The sequence below is a fragment of the Trichoderma virens genome, assembly GCF_000170995.1.
Source record: "Trichoderma virens Gv29-8 chromosome Unknown TRIVIscaffold_84, whole genome shotgun sequence".
NCBI classification, from domain to species: Eukaryota; Fungi; Ascomycota; class Sordariomycetes; order Hypocreales; family Hypocreaceae; genus Trichoderma; species Trichoderma virens.
Window position 1 is genome coordinate 823,471 of NW_014013665.1, and position 18,542 is coordinate 842,012.

Genomic DNA, 18,542 nt, shown 5'->3' on the forward strand with positions numbered 1-18,542 from the left:
AGCGACAGGCTGCGGGTGTCCGTCGTGCGAAAGAGTGCCAGCATGGCGATTGCGGCCAGTGACGCGCAAAGCTTGGGGCTATGGCAATTTATAGCACAGGCAATTGAGATGCGTCACAGGGGGGGGTTGGTGCTGTAGAAGGATGTCGAAGCTTCTAGGATCGTGGGATGCTGATTCCAGGTGGCGTGGGCTGTAGAGTAGGGAACAAAAAGAGGGAGCTGGAGCTCTGGTGTTGTGACGACGACGTAATGGCAGTTGATTGAGCTCTGTAAATTAGTGGCTCCATACCTGCTACCATATGGGCAGGGCGCTGGAGCATTGAAGAAACTTTCAAGGGCCGTGGCGGCCCCGCAGCACCAAGAAGGCGTCATTGATCCATCAAAGTCAGTTCGTTTTGAGTGCGGAGAAGCGCAAGTATGTAACTTGAAGGTTCAATTGGCTTATGGGATACTTATATGATTGCGAGAGGTAGGAGCAGCATCGCAAAGGACTTGGAAGTGAAGATTACCCACCAGGTACTACCTCCTACTGGTAGGTACCTTACATGTACCCACTCAGGTACGGAGTGTCTGTCTTTCTGCGTTGGCTCCAACGATCTGATTTAATCTCGTAACCAGAGAATCAAATGACATATATTGCTACTCGTACATCGCCTAGTGCCTCGATGCGCCAATACGAGCATCTGCGGCACTGGCCTAGCGCCACAGATGCGGGCGTCGTTGGCGATGCGATTTGATGCTCCAGCACTGTTCGATAGTGCCGCGCAGCCTATCGGATCCTCCCCAGCGCTCCCAATGAGGCGCATCGGAAACTGACCAGAGCCGCTCCTCTTTTCGCTTCCAAGTCCCGTATTAATCATACCTCACCTGCGAGTACATGTATTCAAGCCAGCCACAGCAGCAAAACAACACCAAGCATGCTCTGATTCGCCATGGACCTCCGGCAAGCATGTGATCGATGCCACGACAAGAAGCTCAGATGTCCAAGACCGCCAGGCTCTCTGTGCTGCAGTCGCTGCACCAAGGCCAACGTCACCTGCGTCTTCAGTCCGCCAACAAGGCCATTCCGGTATCCCTTGAACCACAGTCACAATGGCTTTGACTGGCCCGATCTCATCGTCTTGGACCAGCAGCAGGGGCACCAGACGCCAAGCCAGGCGTTCGAGACTCCATCGCAATCCATTTCGGAGCGCCTCGCAGCACTTCTGTCCGCCCTGGATCGCATGATGCAAGCGATACCGTCATCCCTTGACATGCACCACGTTCCAAGGCAGCATCTGAGAGAATACGCCGACAACGTGGGAGGCAACTTTGATTTGCAATCGACTCTAGATGGCATCCTTCACCTCGCCCAGGACCTCGCCTCTCTCTATCCCGAGGCCGCGTCCGCCGCAATCAACAAACGCATCACAGCCCCTGAATCTGATGCCATCTGCACTGTTCCAGATTGCATACACCAGGATCGCACGTCTTTGCATACAACGCCTTTGCCTAAGATAGATCACGCGCCGTTGAATCTCGTCATGGCATGCCACATTCGTCTTCTCGATATTATGGATACCCTTTCAGAGCATGGCCGAATGTGCGCCTTTATGGTGGCAACGCTTCCGCCAGACTACGACCCCAAGTTTGCGGTTCCAGAAATTCGCGTTGGGTCTTTCATCGCCCCTACCAACACCGCTGCGTCAATGTTACTCTCTGTGCTCTTAGAACTTCAAAGAGTGCTGGTGACGAGGATCAAAGATGTGGCCGCCATCATCAACCAGGTAAAAGATGACCCAAGAGCAGCCAGAGAAGCGAGGGCGATTAGTCTTCAATGCGAGATTCTTCAAGAACGCGCGGAATCTACGCTAGGAGAGTTGTCTAGATTCAGGGACGGGCTGGTGAGCGCAAGGCTGGTGAGCTGAGGGCTGCAGGCGCTTAGATGAGATGTGTGCATGTGTGTAGATACCCAAGTCCTCTGGCATGGATACAAGAGGCATTCCGCAAATTTCGACTTTTAAATATCATATCTCAAATACGCCAAAAACTATATCACGTCCTTTGGTTCAGCATCAGTGATATACATGATATCCTTACATCTACTTACAAGCATACTTACCTGATATTGGTCGCCTAACTTGGATCAATATTTCGAGCTCTCCTATCCCAATATTTGTCGCTGAATAGGGAAGATAGGAGCACTATCAATTTTGGCGAAATCCAGCCGCATGCATGTCTCAGGCGTGTCACCTAAAAATAAACGACAGCCGAATTCCTCCGCCCAACACATCATTACACCCCTCTGTACATACACAGACAAGTGTATACACAGAGACAAAATGACAGGTTAGATAAAATAGAAAAGAAATATACCGAGGCTGCAACAAGGCTGTGTCACCAAATTTCGTACTTGTAATCACTTCGGCACGGAATGCCACCATATCCGGTGCAGATTAGGGTCGCACCATGGTACCCAACAGTGGCATCCGTAACGTACGCGTAACAGGAACGTTGCCTTTTTTTGCCAATCTCCGTTGTGTAGCCATGTACGTTGTGATTGCCTTCGCGTGAGGGGAAATTCATTGTCTTCGTGGACCTACCAGTGAAGTCCGAAGAGCTGTGACACTACACAACGTATGCATGTTTGTACGACATGAAGGCATTTCTCGGTCTTGTTTCCATTTTCAGTGACGGTGTATCAAAGAGCATACTGGTTGTTATCATCGTTTCCACTGGAGCTGGAAATGTTTCGTGGGAATCATTTTTTGTGGAAATCAAGAACTCCGACTTGTAGCCAGAAATAGCACTGCCAAGTTGACAACTCAGTGTCTCACCACGGGACCAACTCCGAGGAAGTCCATAGGCATGTGATCGACAGCGAGCTGAGTAATGTATGTTAACGTGGCGAGGCCAACGTGGTTTACCTCGAGAAATGCCTCTGTGAGACATCCAGACGCATCTTGACGCAAAGCGCCTTTCTTTATCAGCACCCTTTATCTGGAAGGATTGCCACCCGATTCGCAAACCACGCCTAGAGCCGGAATTTTGCGATAAAGAACGAGACAATCGATGGAATGAGAGATGCGGCACCGCTTGTTTCGGCATTGCCACTTGCGGTCATTCGGTGAGAGTCCGTGAGACAGAGCTGGTGGAGGCCGCACAAGTACAACGATGAAATGTCTCGGAGCCCATCCGTGAGAAGCGTATTGCAGCGAGTCGCTCTAATTGTATGTAAATTGAATGCAAAGACGCCATGAGCGAATCATTGGATGGCATCAACCTCACGGTGACGATGCAGATAGCTGGTGCATTAGCAGGTACTACTAGTCTAAGTATTGAAGGGTGATTTCCAGCTACAGTAAATCCTCCGAAGACAAACGTGGTTGACGCGGAAAATCCGGGGCCTGGAGCGACAGCCGGTTATATGCACACGTCGGAAAACCTCTGCCGCTGATTGGGCCACATGAGGTCAAGATCAACAGCAGATAGAGGATGATGTGCATACGAGTTGCAAATGAATGGCTCCTTCGGGCTTACAAACGGTCCTTTGATGCTACGATAACGTTCTGGTGTTCCGCCTTTGCACCGCGCCGTCGACGATTCAGTTCAGACCTTTCACGTAAAAGGATCAAGAGTCAAGTACATGTACCCGACCGACACCTAGTCAATGTCCCAGGTCCAAGTACAGGGAACTTTTGCGGCGAAGCTCTCGGTGGACGGTAGTGCTACAGGTTCCCCCCCCCCCCCCCCCCCCCCATGCACCTCTCTGCATGCCCCGCCAGCGACATGTCTTGGCGGCCTGAAAGTATCGAATACTCGAGCGGCTGGTCCCCGGAATGCACCTGGTACGACTACCAGCATTACCAACGCGCGCCCGCTTCGAGAACAAGTCCATCCATGGGTTCAGGGCACTAACTGCACGTGCTAGGGCCAGCAAACAACCCCTAATTCCAGTAGAACACTCGGGTACCTAGGTACTTACTACTAAGGTAGTACCTAGGCTTCGTTAATACTGAGATGTGCATAACTACCTCCTAACATAACAGCACTCATACTCCTACGTGATCATACGAGGACAGCAACTTTGCCCGTCTTCTCTACTGTACGCAGCAATGCAGTAACTCAGTATGCCTCGGTATACCTGCCGCTGCTGCTACACTCCGTTGGCCGTCTCTCGCCAGCGCAGCTGCAGGTGTGCCGAATGCAGAGACACAAACCGGCGCTGACAGTAGCGGCCGACTCAGGATCGGGGCGAAAAGCCGGCGCCGCCACCACATTTCCTCCCCTTCTCCATACCTCGAGCGACTCCAGCGACTCCAGGGCCGAGAGGAGATTCATTCGGGGGGTGTGGGGGAGAGGGCCCTTGTCGCGATCTGGCAATGATTGGAGAGCCGCCGTCGGGCTCGACACCAACATATGCTTATTCTCCATGGCCTCGCTGTGCAAACCATTCGATGCTCGTTTTGGCCCCCGCCGGCACGCCCATCAGGCGCCAGAAATGCGCATCCTCGGACGGGTTTGGAAATTCGATACTGTATGTACATCTGCAGATGGCGGAGCTCCAGCTGCTGGTTTGGAACAAAGCCGTCGATGCTACTCTGGCCCTGGTCCAGATCCATGGCCCGTATTCTTGTGCTGCACTCCGCTAGTTACTGCGGTGCATCGGACGACCCTCACCCTGTCCCAATTCCTTGCTTGCAAGACCAGCTTCGTTATGCCGCATTTCGAGTCCATCTTCCCCCCTCTTGAGGCCTTCCTCTTTCATCCTCCCATTCTTTCTTCCTTTCTTTCCCTCCTCTCTGCTCTCTCTCTGCTCTCACTCTCCCTCTCTGTCACTCGATACCTCGCCAACTATGACGCTCCAATTGCATCCTCACATCATCTTCACATGAACATCTTTGCATGAGCACCTACCAAGGAGATGCAAAGCTGATTAACAACGATCCTATAGCCCTGGCACTGGCCTAAGCCGCGGCTAAGACTCCTCGCTCACTCGAATCACTAACAGCTGGTGCCGCCTATTGGGTTTAGCGTTCAAGGTAAGAAGCTCTACAAATCATGCCATAATACCGAGCCCGCACGCTTATGCCCGATCAATGTTGTTTCAAACACCCAATTAAGTTGCCTGCCCTCCCCTTTGAATTTTGAAACCAAAGCAAATTAAAATCTCCGCCACCACAAGAGAGAAAGGGAAAAAAAAAAAAAAAAAAGAAACGGAGGGAAGGGGGAAACATGTACTCACAATTCATGTGTCATTTGTGTTCTTCAACTGCGTCAACCATTGCAGCTACGCCGACTTGACAATTTACATCAACCAAACATAAATATGCCTGGCTAACTTGACGACAAGCGCGACAAACGGCCACAATGGCCTCCTCCAGCACCTCCACAGACGCTCAATCGCAGTCTTCGGAAAACGGAGCAGCGCTGCATCCGCCCACTGACGAGAAACGCGACCTCGAGCGAAACTCTGCCAGCATCTACAGAGACACTCGCGACTTCAACGACGCGGCCGATCCTGCAACCACCGACAGCGAAAAGCAGATCTGTGTAGTCCAAGATGCAGACTCCAATGATGATGAGAATATTGTGTGGTGGGATGGCGACGACGACCCTCATAATCCTTATAATTGGCCGGCGTGGCGCAAAGTTCTCAACAGCGTCCTCGTCAGCTCCCTTTCTTTCATCACGCCTTTAGCTTCATGTATGAGCATCGTCTAGTCTTTTTGCATCTCTTCATTCTTCAAAACTAACTGGTCTTGGCTTTGTTTAACAGCCATGTTTGCCCCGGGTGTCCCCGATCTCATGCAGGAATTTCATACCACAAGTCAAGAACTGGCAGCCTTTTGCGTTTCCGTATATGTCCTAGGCTTTGCTGCCGGGCCTATGCTCTTTGCGCCGCTGTCTGAACTCTATGGCCGGTCCATCATTTATAACATCACCAACGTTGGTTTCATTGGTAAGATTTCAGCCTATCAAAACTCATCCCACAGCCCAAAGGAGATGGATGCATGTCCTCTCCCATACTGCAAGTACGGCACAGCTGACACCCGCCAAGTCTTCGTCATCGCCTGCGCAAAGGCCCCGTCAATGAACGCCCTCATCGTATTCCGTTTCTTCAGTGGCATCTTCGGTTCCTGTCCCATCACAAACGGCGGCGGCACCATAACCGACATGATTACCCAGGAGAAGCGTGGCGCCGCCATGGCAGGCTTCGCCATCGGGCCCCTGCTAGGCCCTGTCGTTGGCCCTGTCATCGGCGGTTTCATCACCACGGGACTGGGATGGCGCTGGGTATTTTGGATCATGGCAATTCTCGCGGGCACGCTGGCCCTGCTCTTTGCCGTCTTTGCCCGTGAGACGTATGCTTCGGTGTTGCTGGAACGCAAGGCCAGAAGACTGAGAAAAGAGACGGGCAACCCCCTCTTACGATCCAAGCTCGACCCCGGGCTGTCAAGTGCCGCGTACCTCAAGCGCGGCATCATGCGGCCGTTCAAGTTGCTGGTATTGTCTCCCATCAGCATCATATGCGGCGTCTATGTCGGCGTAGTCTACGCATACCTATACCTCCTATTCACCAGCTTAACCCCCCTCTTCATGGAAATCTATCACTTTAAGACGAGCTACGCAGGCCTCACGTTCCTGGGAATCGGCATCGGCAGCATGATTGGCGTCGCGTTCTTCTCCCTTACTAGCGACAGGACCATCAAAAAGAAGGCTGCCGAAGAGGCAGTGGCGGCAGAGGCAGAGGGCAGGGCGCCCGAAGGCATGAAGCCCGAGTACCGCCTCTCGCCCCTGATGGTCGGCGCCCTCGTGCTTCCCATGGGCTTTTTCATCTACGGGTGGACCGCCGAGTATCAGGTCCACTGGATCGCACCCATCATTGGTACCGTCGTGATCGGCGTTGGCGATCTCATCGTCTACATGGTAAGCAAAAACTCTCTTCCCCATGTCTAGGTCCGGTAGAAACACCCAACTAAACCTCACATCCTCTAGTCCCTGCAAATGTATCTCGTCGACACCTTTACCATCTACGCCGCCTCCGCCCTCGCCGCAAACGCAGTCATCCGCTCCATCGCCGGATCCGTCCTCCCCCTCGCCGGCCTGCCCATGTACAATCGCCTCGGCATGGGCTGGGGCAACAGCATCCTCGGCTTCATCGGCCTCGCTTTATCACCCGTCGCATGGCTTTTTCTCAAGCACGGCGAGAACCTGCGCAAGAGATTTGAGATTAAGAATTTATAAGAGAGTGCTCTTTTCTTTTTCTTTTTTTTTCTAGACTTGCTCCAAACGACACGACTTTAGACAACAATTATCATATATACAAAAAAAAAAAAAGAAGAAGAAGAAGATCAAATCAAATCATACAACCTTTCTTGTTTGCAACAAAAGTCGAACGGGCTCAATTCCATAGGATATTTTTTTTTAATCACCGGGATAATGGGGCAAACATACTCGAGCGAAGCCATTCATTTTACACGAGCTACAAAAAAGAATAGGCGACGCTAATTTTGGGAAAGGAGAGAGGGTGTTTTTATGTATGATATACCCGCTGGGAAGCTATAAAGTGCCATGAATGGCCAGATATCAATGATGAAACGTCTGTTAAAAGCAAACATGCCAAAAGTTCGAGGCTACGTGCCTTTTACGTCCAGTGTTTAATAAATTTGCTCAGCCCACTTCCTCACTTCACCGGACAATATTGCAAAAGCTTAGGAGCCTCTCTATGAAGTATTGCTCTTTTTTCATTCGTTAAGACGTAAAGGTTTGTTTTTGTCATTAATTGATAGTTGACCTGCATGCAACCGCCTCAAAACTAACTAGCTCATTCCTCGGGCGTGTTTGCGTTTATACCATCATAGCCATTCAGGCACATCGTTTTTCCCTTTTCTTTAAAAAAAAACCAAATAAGAATCCCTTTCTTCCCAAATCCATCAAAGTTTCCTTTTTTTCCGATCCCGTCTAATCCATCTGTCCAATGCCCAGGTGGTCTGGGTCAGCGCGGACAATGCGCAGGGTGTTGGTGTTGCCCATGCCGCCCTTCCAGCCCTGGACGACGACGACGGTGTCGCCAGCAGTCAGGGTTCCGAGCTCGATGGCGTGGGTGACAGCCCACTTGATGCGCTTGTCGACATCCTCCTGCCAGTTGACAGTCTCGAAGTCGGGCTTCTGCTCGGGATACAGGAAGGGGTAGACGCCACGGTACAGGTGGCTGAATCGAGAAGTGGTGGGGTTTCGGGTCACCATGAAGATGGGGCAGATAGGGCGGTACTTGGACAGCAGACGGGCTGAGTCTCCAGAGGTGGAGAGAACAATGATACCACCAGCTCCAAGGTCGAGGGAAGCGCGGACGGCAGCCATGGCGCAGGCCTCGACGGGGGAGACGGGGCGCTTGACCAGAGTGCACAGCTCCTCGAAGTGGGAGACGTAAGGGATGGTGTTCTCAGCCTTGAGACTGGCCTCGTGCATCTCGCGGACGGACTCGGCAGGGTAGTTACCCTTGGCAGTCTCTCCGGAAAGCATGACGCAGTCAGCGCCATCAGTGACGGCGTTGCCAACATCGCTAATCTCGGCACGAGTAGGACGAGGGTTCTTGATCATGGACTCGAGCATCTGGGTGGCGCAGATGACGGGCTTGCCAGCAATGTTGCACATGGCAATCATCTTCTTCTGGGCAGCAAAGACCTCAGCGGCGGGGATCTCAATACCAAGGTCACCACGGGCGACCATGACACCGTCAGTCTCCTCGAGAATCTCGGCAAAGTTGTTCAGGCCCTGTCTGTTCTCGATCTTGGCAATAATCTGGATCTGCTTGCCCTCAGGTCCCAGAACGTCACGGATATCCTTGATATCCTGAGCACGTCGGATAAATGAGGCAAAGACCATGTCAACACCGTTCTTGACACCAAACCGAAGGTCAGCCTTGTCCTTCTCGGAGAGAGCGGGCAGGTCGACGTCGGTGTTGGGCAAGTTGACACCCTTTCGGGAGGAAATGAATCCATTGTTTCGGGCGCGGACCTCGACGGTCTTGTCATCCTTGATGCTCAGCACATCGAAGGCAAGGACACCGTCGTCGACGTAGATGACACGACCAGGCTGGATCACCTTGGTGATGTTCTTGTAGTCGACATACCTATGACGTCGTCAGCATTCGCTCAACCCTCAACCGTAGCAAGGGCCCAATGGTGGGTGGTATTCTTGAGTAATGCGTAGAGCATCAATTAGCACCCAAGCAGGCCCGCCTGTTTGCATTTTCATGCATGGCATTGCCAGAAAGAGGGCGGGGAGGAGTAGTACAGCACTGCGCATTGCCCCACCCTGCCCCTCCTCCTCCCCCTCCTTGGATAACAAGAGAGTCTGTCTTACATGTTCTGGGTGTCACAAGCGGTAATATATTTCTCATCGGTGGTGATGTTCATGACAGTGCCGACGGTGATGGGAATGTCCACGTCGCCGGTGGTGTTGCCAGTGCGGATCTCGGGGCCCTTGGTGTCGAGGGCAATGGCGACGGGCCGTCCAGGGTGGGCGGCGACGGCAGCGCGCACATTGTCAATGACAGACTGGTGGTACTCGTAGCTGCCGTGGGAGAAGTTCATACGGGCCACGTTGAGGCCAGCATCACGGAGCTTGTTGAGGGCCTCGACCGAGTTGGTCTTGGGGCCAATGGTGCAGATGATGGCAGTGCGGCGAAAGTTGCGGGCAGGGGTGAAGGCTGTGTTGAGCGAGGCCAGCCAATTGATGCGGCCGCCAATATCCAGGTGCTCCTGGGCCGTGGTAGCCATGATGCTGACGGTGCGGGAGGGCTTGGGGATCTGGGACATTGTTAAGAGGGGGTTCGGCTTCGTGTACTGGAAGTCAAGCCGGTCTGGAGAGGGAGAAGTGGTTAAGCTCACGAGTCAAATATTTCGTCAAGCTCCCGTGAGAAAGAGATGACGATGAGGCGGGCTGCAAAGATTGCGGAGAAGATGCTTGGAGGAAGAAGCAGACGAGGATGGAGAGGGAAATAAATAAGGATAAGAGAACGGAGATTCAACAAGGGAGAGAGAAAAAAACCACGCCTGGGCAACGGCAGAGCAGTCGATTAGGTGATGCTACCTCGCCTTGTGTGATGTGGAGGGGGTGGGAGAGCCGGCAGCCGCCAGTGGTTGGATTTTTCCTTCCTTTCTTTTTTTTTTTTTTAGGTACAGCTCCAAGGTATCGCAGTAACGCGGCAAGGGGATCTGTGAGCCAACGACGGCCCAGGATTGGCCAGCTGGAGGCGTATCGAGAGGCGAGCGCTGTTTTCGGTGCTAATGAGAGCCATGACATAGGCCGGCGTCTGCTCCAACCTGCTGCTGCTGCCCCTCCTTTGCTCCTCAAGCCTCAAGGGTGCAGTAACAGAACCTGCCTTAGAGCCTGAGCCTAGAGGTGAGGGGCACTAATAGAGGGGCACCTGGAAAAAGGGACCGGCCGCTAGTCTCACCGTTATCTCTGGCGCAGCGTAAAAGAAACCAACCTCAGTATGTAAGTAATAATCCAGCACGCCGTAAACGGACGGCGGGGCGGAGTGCAGAAGAAGAGTGCGGAAGATTTTTTGGACCTGTCGTTGAGCTTCCCGGCCATTTTTACATGTTTACATGTATCATGTATGATGTCCATAAGATTCCCCCCCCGAGCATTTGTTCAGTCTGACCTCAATCCATCTGCCTGCCTCGCCGTATTCGCGGTTGTTGTGAGGCATATGTTTGCGTACTCGTACGCCAGTCCCGCCCCTGCCGCCCCTGCCTGCTATCAATGTGATTGATCCATTGAGGATCAATTCCTCTCAGCGTGGCTAATATAAGCACTGCCCCTTGCTGCCACAACAAAGGGATTGGGAAAGGCTCCGTGTTTCGGCTCGTCTCAACAAAAAAAAAATTCGGTGCTACTGTCTTTGTCGAGCCTTTCCCCCACGCCGCACGCCGTTCCCCTAGCGCCGGATCATGGCGAGAGGTCAGAGTTAAAGGGCTGGACGAAGCGCGAGTCTCGGGGAATCAAGCATCCCTCCCAGCTCGTGGCCTGTGATGTGGGATGAACAAAACGGACAGCACACACACCAGATGTCGAGCGTTCAGCACTCATTTTTGCTCTATCAATCACACGATGTCCATTGGCAAGTCCCACGACTGTCGTGATGTTTGCTAATACGGGCAATTAGCACTCAGCCCACTCTTATCGGGGATACAGCTTTCGGGCCTGTTTTTACCTTTTTTTTTGCCCCTCTGTCCTAATTGGGATTAGAGTTGGAGATGCTGGCTTGGCCTGTCCCGTCTAGCGTCGTTGAGCTCGTTGCATGACATGACTAAGCTTGCCGCATGTGCTTGTGCTGACTCATCAAGATCGAGGGAGCTTTGGCCAGAATCCGGAAGAAAAGGCGCCGATCTCCGAAAATCCAGGCCAGCATCTTGGTGGAATGTCCAAGCACGTGAGTCGGGGGCGGTGCCGTCACCTCAGCTGTTTCTCCAGCCTCCAGAGCTCGGATTAGCCTCTCACCGTTGCGACATCCCCTGCGAGCTTCTCACGACAAACCAAAAACCCCCGTTCCGGCCTCTGATTTTTATCCTCGGATCGAATCGCAAAAATCAGTCACCATGGTGGTACGTCCCCCCCGATCCAAATCCCCCTCCCCGGTTCCTGCTTCCGTGCTGGCCCCTCCATCGCGGCGTCCTCGGGCGCTGCGCCTGGAGTCGTGCCAGATGTCGCCTGCTTGACTGGCCTTTCTAAGACTGCTCGCAGCTTCTCGACCTGCTGACGCTGGGCCTCTGGTCAAAGGTTGGACGTTTGACACACTATGCTTTTGACGCCGTTCTTCGTAAGAGCTCTCTTGGCCCGCTCCCTGCGCTTTGCTATGCCGAATGTTTGCTAAATTTGCATGTGACAGTCTCGGCTTTTCTCGCTGGTGTGAAGCGATCGACCGGCTTGACGTGAGTTTTGCTAGAGCTTCATTTATTCAACAAGCCTTGTGTTTTCGTCTCTCGGAGCGGCAAGTTAACGGGCCATTAGTTTCAAGAGCGACAAAGTTGCTGGCGAGAACAAGGAAGTCTCCAAATGGATCGACAAGTACCTCGGCGTCGGCGAGTGGGTGATGGACCAGTCTGTCGCCATCGCCGGCTCCAGCGGCTTCTTTGAGCGCAAGCGATGATTCTCGCGAATCCTTCAGTCCACCTCTTTTTGAGCCACCGAATTCATATACCGGGTTGGATGCATCGCGGCGAGGGTAGTTGCTCAGCCATTTCGCTCCAACCTGTCTGATTTCATGGAACCCTGAGGTTGCAATTTTTTTTTTCTTGCCGAAGGAGTGCAAGTGCGTTGGAATCTTGATAGCAGTGCCTGAGCAAAGGCCGAGGGAAATCCCCACTAAGTTGAAGTTCGTTTCGAGCTCTGATGGCGGATGAGCAGTGCCAAAGTCATGTTTTTATTTGGGCGTTTGAAGGAACCACTGGGTGCTTTTTTGATGTAATTGCCGAATATGATGAGATGACCCAACTACGCAAAAAAAGAAGAAAAGAAAGAAAGAAATGCTGACGACCTGATTCTTGTTCTTATCATTACCATCCTCCCACCCGGGTCAAATTCTGGCTTGGTCGCATCTCCACAAGTACCTAGTCGTGATTATTCCACTTAGCCGAGGTTACTAAGGCCCTAGATTGCTTCTCTGACAAAGAGCGCCGCGGTAACATGCAACGGTCAAGGGCAACTCACATATAAGCTACCTCTTTTAGGGCTACAATTCACCCATTGCATTGTTGAGAAGTGTCCAATATCTCGTTTGTATTGATATAGAGCGTGTTGTGAACCTGTTACTTGGCAGTGCAAACGCCTACCTATACAGAGTATTACGTATGGATCCTACTACCATAAAGTATTCGTTAATTCCTTGTCGCAAGGGTGACTTCGGTGTATTCAGAAACGTGTTGTATTGAATCAGACGAAGAAGACCACAATATCGACAGCCATATGATGGCGACGGTGTATATATAGATCATCTCATAGCTTACTCATTAATTTCGTTTTCTAACATCTAATATTGCTTTGCGCACTCATCATGTTCGTAAAGTTACAAGCCATAAGTCCAGGGTATAACTCCAATCGCCCGTCTGAGAACCGTCTCCAAGTAAAATACACCAACAAAAAACATGCATCATTCGTTTGAACTCACCGGAAAACAGGGAGAGAAGCCATGATATACACTTCATGCGTGCTCCGCAAGAAATTCCGGTGGCACCTCGTTCTCGCTGTCGTACCTATGCAGCGGCGCGCCCTCGGTATTCGCAGCAAGAGCATGTTCGTCGTCTCTGTCCTGCTCGCCGCCGAGCAAGTCTGGGGGGACCTCGTTGTCGCTCTCTTCATCAGCCGAGTGGCTGGTTTGTTGCGTAGGTCGATCCTCTGGCTCTGCTTCTTCTTCATTGGGCGCATCTCGAGTGTTGGGAGGATGCTCCTCAGGAGGATGCTCCTCAGGGGGATGAAGCAGGCTTTCAAAGACGTTGTGAGCCTCTTTAAATGCCTCCAGTTCCGCGCCGATAGCGCAAATCAAAAGATTCCAGTGCTTTTCCTCCGCCAGCTGCATGTAGCTCTCCAGCTCCTCAATCACCTGCCCCATTCGGGAAAGCTGAGCCGATATGATTTCTTCTTGAGAGGGCACTTTTTCTTTGCCCTTGACGCTTGAGCCTGAAGGGGATGTTGTGCCACCATTCTGCATGGCCGTTCGTAAATCTGCTTCGAATGTAGACACCAGCTGCGTGACCTTGTCCCAAACTTGGCCGCCTTCTTCCAACGCTAGCCGATCCTCATTGATGCGCTCTTTGCAGTGTTCCAATACTGCCATCTCTGCTTCCCACCATGATTTTGTCATTTCCAGTGTCCGTCGCTCCGGGATGAGTCGCATGAACTCGATTCCCCCGGAGGCGGCTGGGTCTCCTTCAACCTCGCCGCCATGATTGAGCAGGTCCGGATCAAGTGGCTGGATGGGAGGATTCTGTACAAATGTCTTGACTTCGTTTGTCACGTCTCTCAATGCGCCATGATATCCACTTAGCCCTGCTTCTCTTTTATTCTTGATATCGTCCATTCTCTCTTCCAGCGTGCGGCACTGGAAGCGCATGGCCGCTAGCTTCTGCTCGAGCTGTTGGATCTCTTCGCTCAGGGCACCATGCTGCGTGTCCAGTTCTCGCAGCTCTTTAGCTAGCGGCTCATCACCGTTTTCCTCCAGATCGTGCAGCTCAGCTTGTATATCAGCTTTCCTGGTACCAAGCCGGTCCAGGTAGCCGAGGGCGTCTTCTCGTTGGGCCATGGCGTCTTCGATGTGGGCATTTTCGTCTCGTTTGAGCTTCGTCATGGATGCAATCAACTTCCGGAGATCTTCTCTCGTAGATTTAAGTCCCGGGGGCTTGTCGTTTGCAGGCTGCCTGATTGGAACCACGTTACCGTCTCGGGTGGCTCGAGGTGGTACATAGAGAGAGCTAGTCATCCTCGACTTGGAGCTTTTTGTAGAGTAAAAGGTGCCAGTAGGTGTGCTGCTGCCTGTGCTGGAAGCATCGTTCTCATTGCCAGTTCCAGCTGCCAACGCGGCGGCCTGCTGATCAAGTAATCGCTGGACATCTTGCTCCAAAGCCTTCTCTTGCCTCCGCAAGCCTCGCCAGATGGAATCTGTGTTATGCGCACCAGCTTCACGTCTGTGGTCGAACAGTACGCTATTAGCTTCAGTAGGGCTCCCTCCAAGAAGACTGTAGGGAGTGTGTTTGCTGCGACCTGAAGGGCCAACAGAATTTGCCCGAATCGAGTCCTTGGTTAGCATCATTGATGCAGTTATGGGCGGCGGCGGGCCAGCAAACATTGGCCGTGGCTTCATCTTGGAGTATGACTGAGCTGGGCTGCCTTTGTCACGCCATGTATTTGGAGATAGTCCTCGAGACGTTGCTGGTTCATCATAGTCGGCCAGCCAAGCTCTAGGCAGGTCCCCGTCGGCCGACAAGGCATCGTCAGGCCGAGGATCTAGTTCGTTGAGTTGATATTCGCTGGGTGATCGGATCGGAGATTTATGGAGAGGCAGACCCGGCGATTTGCGATGGGGACTGGTTATGCGGTCGAAAAAGGTCATGTTGGAGATTTGGGTGGAGGGGAGCTCTGTCGTGGGCTATTCGAGATGGCGAGGACGAGCGATTGACGGGACGGCGGCGGAAATTCAGAGCCAGAAGCAAATCCAAGCTAGAAGGATTTCATAAAAAGCATGGAGAAGGAACGCTTGGTGGTGGTGGATGGGCCATGGAGCGTGTTGTCAAGCTTTGCTCACGAGGACAGGTAAGGTTGAAATCGAGGCATGTGCATGTGTTCCGGAGCTTATCGAGCCAGTGCCCGGAGCTTGTACACGCATCTGCCGATAGCACTAAAGACGGTGCACTGGACAATTGGCTGGGCAATGCGGTGCCTGTTGATTGGTGGCACACTGCATGGAACGCAGGTTCAGGGCAGGTCGATTTGATCAAATCAGAGTCTTGATGCGTGTGCCCAAAGAGAAGTGCGGGCTGTACTTGGAGCTTCCTGCGGCAAAGACACTACTACTGTAGCTAAAGTGGGCAGTGTTGTCATCGCCGCTTTGTGTCATGCGGTGGAGAGAGTATGTGGACTGTTGGCCATGCATTTAGAACTTTTGATAACAAAGAAGATCAAATGCACGCCTGCTAAGTACATACTACGGAACCTCTTTAATATTATAAAAGACGCATCAATAAGATACTTGTAAAATAGACTCACCCCATCAACGTCTACCGTCCATATCAATCTACTGTATGTAGATAAACTGATGAGTAAAACAAAGGCCGTCTCTGGCCAGCAAGCCCCAAACAGTCTGCGTCTGACATAATTTATTTGCCGACGGAGCTTGCCACGCGGCTGTTTTGCATCCCATCCACGGGCATTCGATCGAATCTCCAAGACAGCACTGTTTGCTACGGACTGGAGGCATCCGTTTCTCGGCTGAGTCGAGTCGAGGCGGCCAGCGGGAGAGATTGCTAAGAAAGAGGAGCTCGCTCCAGTGAGAGGCTGCCCCCAGACTGCTAACAGCGTAGTGCTAGACGCTACACTTTGGCGCCTCACTATCCGTAACAATAAGCACCCGACGCTGACGAAAGCAAAAGGCAATTCCGATTTCGAGGGTATTTTTCTTGCATTTCTTCACCTCCGTCTTGGCTGGCCATTTCCGCTGTCTCTTGTCTCTGTATCTGCCTGTCTGTCTCTGTATAGCTGCAGACCAGCAGCCGCGAGCCAAGGGGGGTCCGTCTGGCGCCTCGTGATCCAGCCCTGCTGCTCCAATCCAACCCCTCGCCTATCGCCATCCAGATACTACTACATACTAAGTCAAGGCCAACCAACCGCCCAGCAGCACAGCGCCGTCAGCCCGCTTCAGGCCAACCCCAACCGGCCAACCCCAAGAAGCACCATGAACCAATCACATCAGCTGCCTCCCCCGCGACGGCAGCAGTCCGCCACGGCTCCCTATGGCGCCCAGCTCGACGAACTTCACATGTCCGGCATGAGCCCACACAGCCAGATGGCATCGCGAGACTACGCTCCCCAGATCAAGCTCGAGCCGTCGCCCGTGCCCAACGTGCTCCAGCCGGGCGGCATGTCGCGCCCGCCTCTGTCTGCCAACAACTCCATGACTGGCTCTGGTCCCGGCTCTGGCTCAGGCGCTGGCTCAGCATCGGCCTCTGCGCAACACCAGCAGGACTATCAATCGCCGCCAAAGCCCGTCCTCAACATGTCGCACACCTACTCTCGCTCCAGCCCCGCGGCCAACTACGACACGCCGGCCTCGTCCTCGTCCTACCACGCTTACACGCCGACCACTCCCAGCGGTTCGTCCTCGCAGTTCATCTCGCCTCAAGATGCAAAGTACAACGCCCCGGGCTCCCAGCGCGCCTTTTCCAACACGCCGCTGGGCCTAGCTGACATCCGGCCGCGCGCCGACTCGAGCATGTCCGATGGAGCGCCCGGCACGCTTGGCTACGAGGTTGCCAACACACAGCCTGGGCCGAGCAACTACCTGGCTCCATGGCCAATCTATGCCTTTGACTGGTGCAAGTGGACGCCGCGAGGGAGCGGAGCCGGCAAGGTCGCCGTCGGCAGTTACCTGGAAGACGGGCACAATTTCGTAAGCCAAACTGCGGTCTTAGATGTGGCCATCTTGAATGTTGGATGGTGATGCTAACGGGGCGGTGCCAGATCCAAATCCTAGACAGCCAGGTCGTTCCAACGCCCCAGGACGTATACACTCCCGGCACGTCCAAGTACAGTCTCGAGTTCACAAAGGTGGCTGAGGCCACGCATTCGTATCCCGTAACGCGGCTTCTGTGGGAGCCGCCGTCCTCGCAAAAGCAGTCTACCGATCTCCTGGCCACATCTGGCGACCACCTGCGGCTGTGGTCATTGCCATCTGAGACGTCGGCAAATCCAGGAAACACCATTACTCGCCCGCAGCGCGACTCGGCCGTCACGAAATTGACCCCTCTGGCCCTCTTGTCAAACTCCAAGACGCCCGATCACACGGCCCCGCTGACGTCTCTCGACTGGAACACCGTTTCTCCCAGTCTCATCATCACCTCGAGCATTGATACCACCTGCACAATATGGGACATTCCATCTCTAACCGCCAAGACGCAGCTGATTGCGCACGACAAGGAGGTGTATGACGTAAGGTTCTGTGCCAAGAGCGTCGACGTATTTGTGAGCTGCGGTCAGGATGGAAGCGTGCGCATGTTTGACTTGAGGAGCCTGGAGCACTCCACCATTATCTACGAGCCTACAGGAAAGGAAGATCGAGGTTTGTCATCCCTTCACGCCCCCCTAGCCCCCATGCAGACAGCCTGCAGAGAAACAAGTTTGGTTGCTGACTGCTTCAACAATAGAATCCGGAGAGCGAATGAGCCCTACAACTGCCCAGCAGACTCTTTCGAATCCTCCCCCGCTCCTTCGACTAGCTACATCTCCTCATGATACCCATCTTTTAGCAACATTTGCCCAAGACTCAAACGTGATACGGATCCTGGACGTTCGCCAGCCCGGCCAAGCCCTGCTCGAGCTTCGGGGACACTCTGGTCCCATCAATTGCATTGAGTGGTCTCCCACACGGAGGGGGACGTTGGCATCGGGAGCAGACGACTGCCAAGTGCTACTGTGGGACCTCATGAACTCTTCATCCATCAATGGCAGTCAGCAGCCAGAGAATCAAAGAAGCCCCGTCGCATGCTGGGATTGCGACTATGAGATTGGAAATCTGGGCTGGGCACCACATTTGCAAGGCACCGACGGCGGCGAGTGGCTCGGTGTCGGCGCAGGTCGGGGCGTCTGGGGCGTGAAAGTGATGTGAGGACCTTTTGATGGATATCCAAGACGAGTTGAGGCCCATCAAAGCCGACCACGGATGACGCCTCATCTCATTAAAAAAACACCCATTCCGATTGATATAGACTCGGTTGTTCGGTGGAGGGGGTAAATGTATCACCTACTTGAAAGGATTTATTGGAGTTTTGTACCGACGGCCCTGGC

At 53.1% G+C, this 18,542-nt stretch overlaps 6 protein-coding genes across 6 annotated transcripts; 4 read left to right on the forward strand and 2 right to left on the reverse strand.

Annotated features, from left to right (window-relative positions):
- Positions 1-931: 931 nt before the first annotated feature.
- Positions 932-1,906, forward strand: TRIVIDRAFT_69287 (uncharacterized protein; the record flags this gene model as incomplete). The annotated part of the gene is made up of 1 exon (XM_014098012.1): positions 932-1,906. The coding sequence occupies one exon, from the start codon at positions 932-934 to the stop codon at positions 1,904-1,906; it is 975 nt and encodes a 324-aa protein (XP_013953487.1).
- Positions 1,907-5,546: 3,640 nt separating this feature from the next.
- Positions 5,547-7,226, forward strand: TRIVIDRAFT_125019 (uncharacterized protein; the record flags this gene model as incomplete). Its single annotated transcript, XM_014098013.2, has 4 exons — positions 5,547-5,685; positions 5,758-5,940; positions 6,040-6,908; positions 6,978-7,226. Coding segments are annotated over 4 exons (1,440 nt in total), but the record flags the coding sequence as incomplete, so codon positions are not given.
- A 505-nt stretch (positions 7,227-7,731) lies between these two features.
- Positions 7,732-9,763, reverse strand: TRIVIDRAFT_182031 (uncharacterized protein; the record flags this gene model as incomplete). Its single annotated transcript, XM_014098014.1, has 2 exons — positions 7,732-9,114; positions 9,348-9,763. 2 exons carry the CDS (start codon positions 9,761-9,763, stop codon positions 7,944-7,946), a joined length of 1,587 nt encoding a protein of 528 aa, XP_013953489.1.
- Positions 9,764-11,590: 1,827 nt separating this feature from the next.
- Positions 11,591-12,141, forward strand: TRIVIDRAFT_193738 (uncharacterized protein; the record flags this gene model as incomplete). The annotated part of the gene is made up of 4 exons (XM_014098015.1): positions 11,591-11,596; positions 11,736-11,811; positions 11,881-11,923; positions 12,003-12,141. The coding sequence occupies 4 exons, from the start codon at positions 11,591-11,593 to the stop codon at positions 12,139-12,141; spliced, it is 264 nt and encodes an 87-aa protein (XP_013953490.1).
- Positions 12,142-12,976: 835 nt separating this feature from the next.
- Positions 12,977-15,096, reverse strand: TRIVIDRAFT_213745 (uncharacterized protein; the record flags this gene model as incomplete). Its single annotated transcript, XM_014098016.1, has 1 exon — positions 12,977-15,096. The coding sequence occupies one exon, from the start codon at positions 15,094-15,096 to the stop codon at positions 13,192-13,194; it is 1,905 nt and encodes a 634-aa protein (XP_013953491.1).
- Positions 15,097-16,653: 1,557 nt separating this feature from the next.
- TRIVIDRAFT_157367 (uncharacterized protein) lies at positions 16,654-18,363 on the forward strand (the record flags this gene model as incomplete). Its single annotated transcript, XM_014098017.1, has 3 exons — positions 16,654-17,148; positions 17,220-17,817; positions 17,903-18,363. 3 exons carry the CDS (start codon positions 16,654-16,656, stop codon positions 18,361-18,363), a joined length of 1,554 nt encoding a protein of 517 aa, XP_013953492.1.
- Positions 18,364-18,542: the final 179 nt, after the last annotated feature.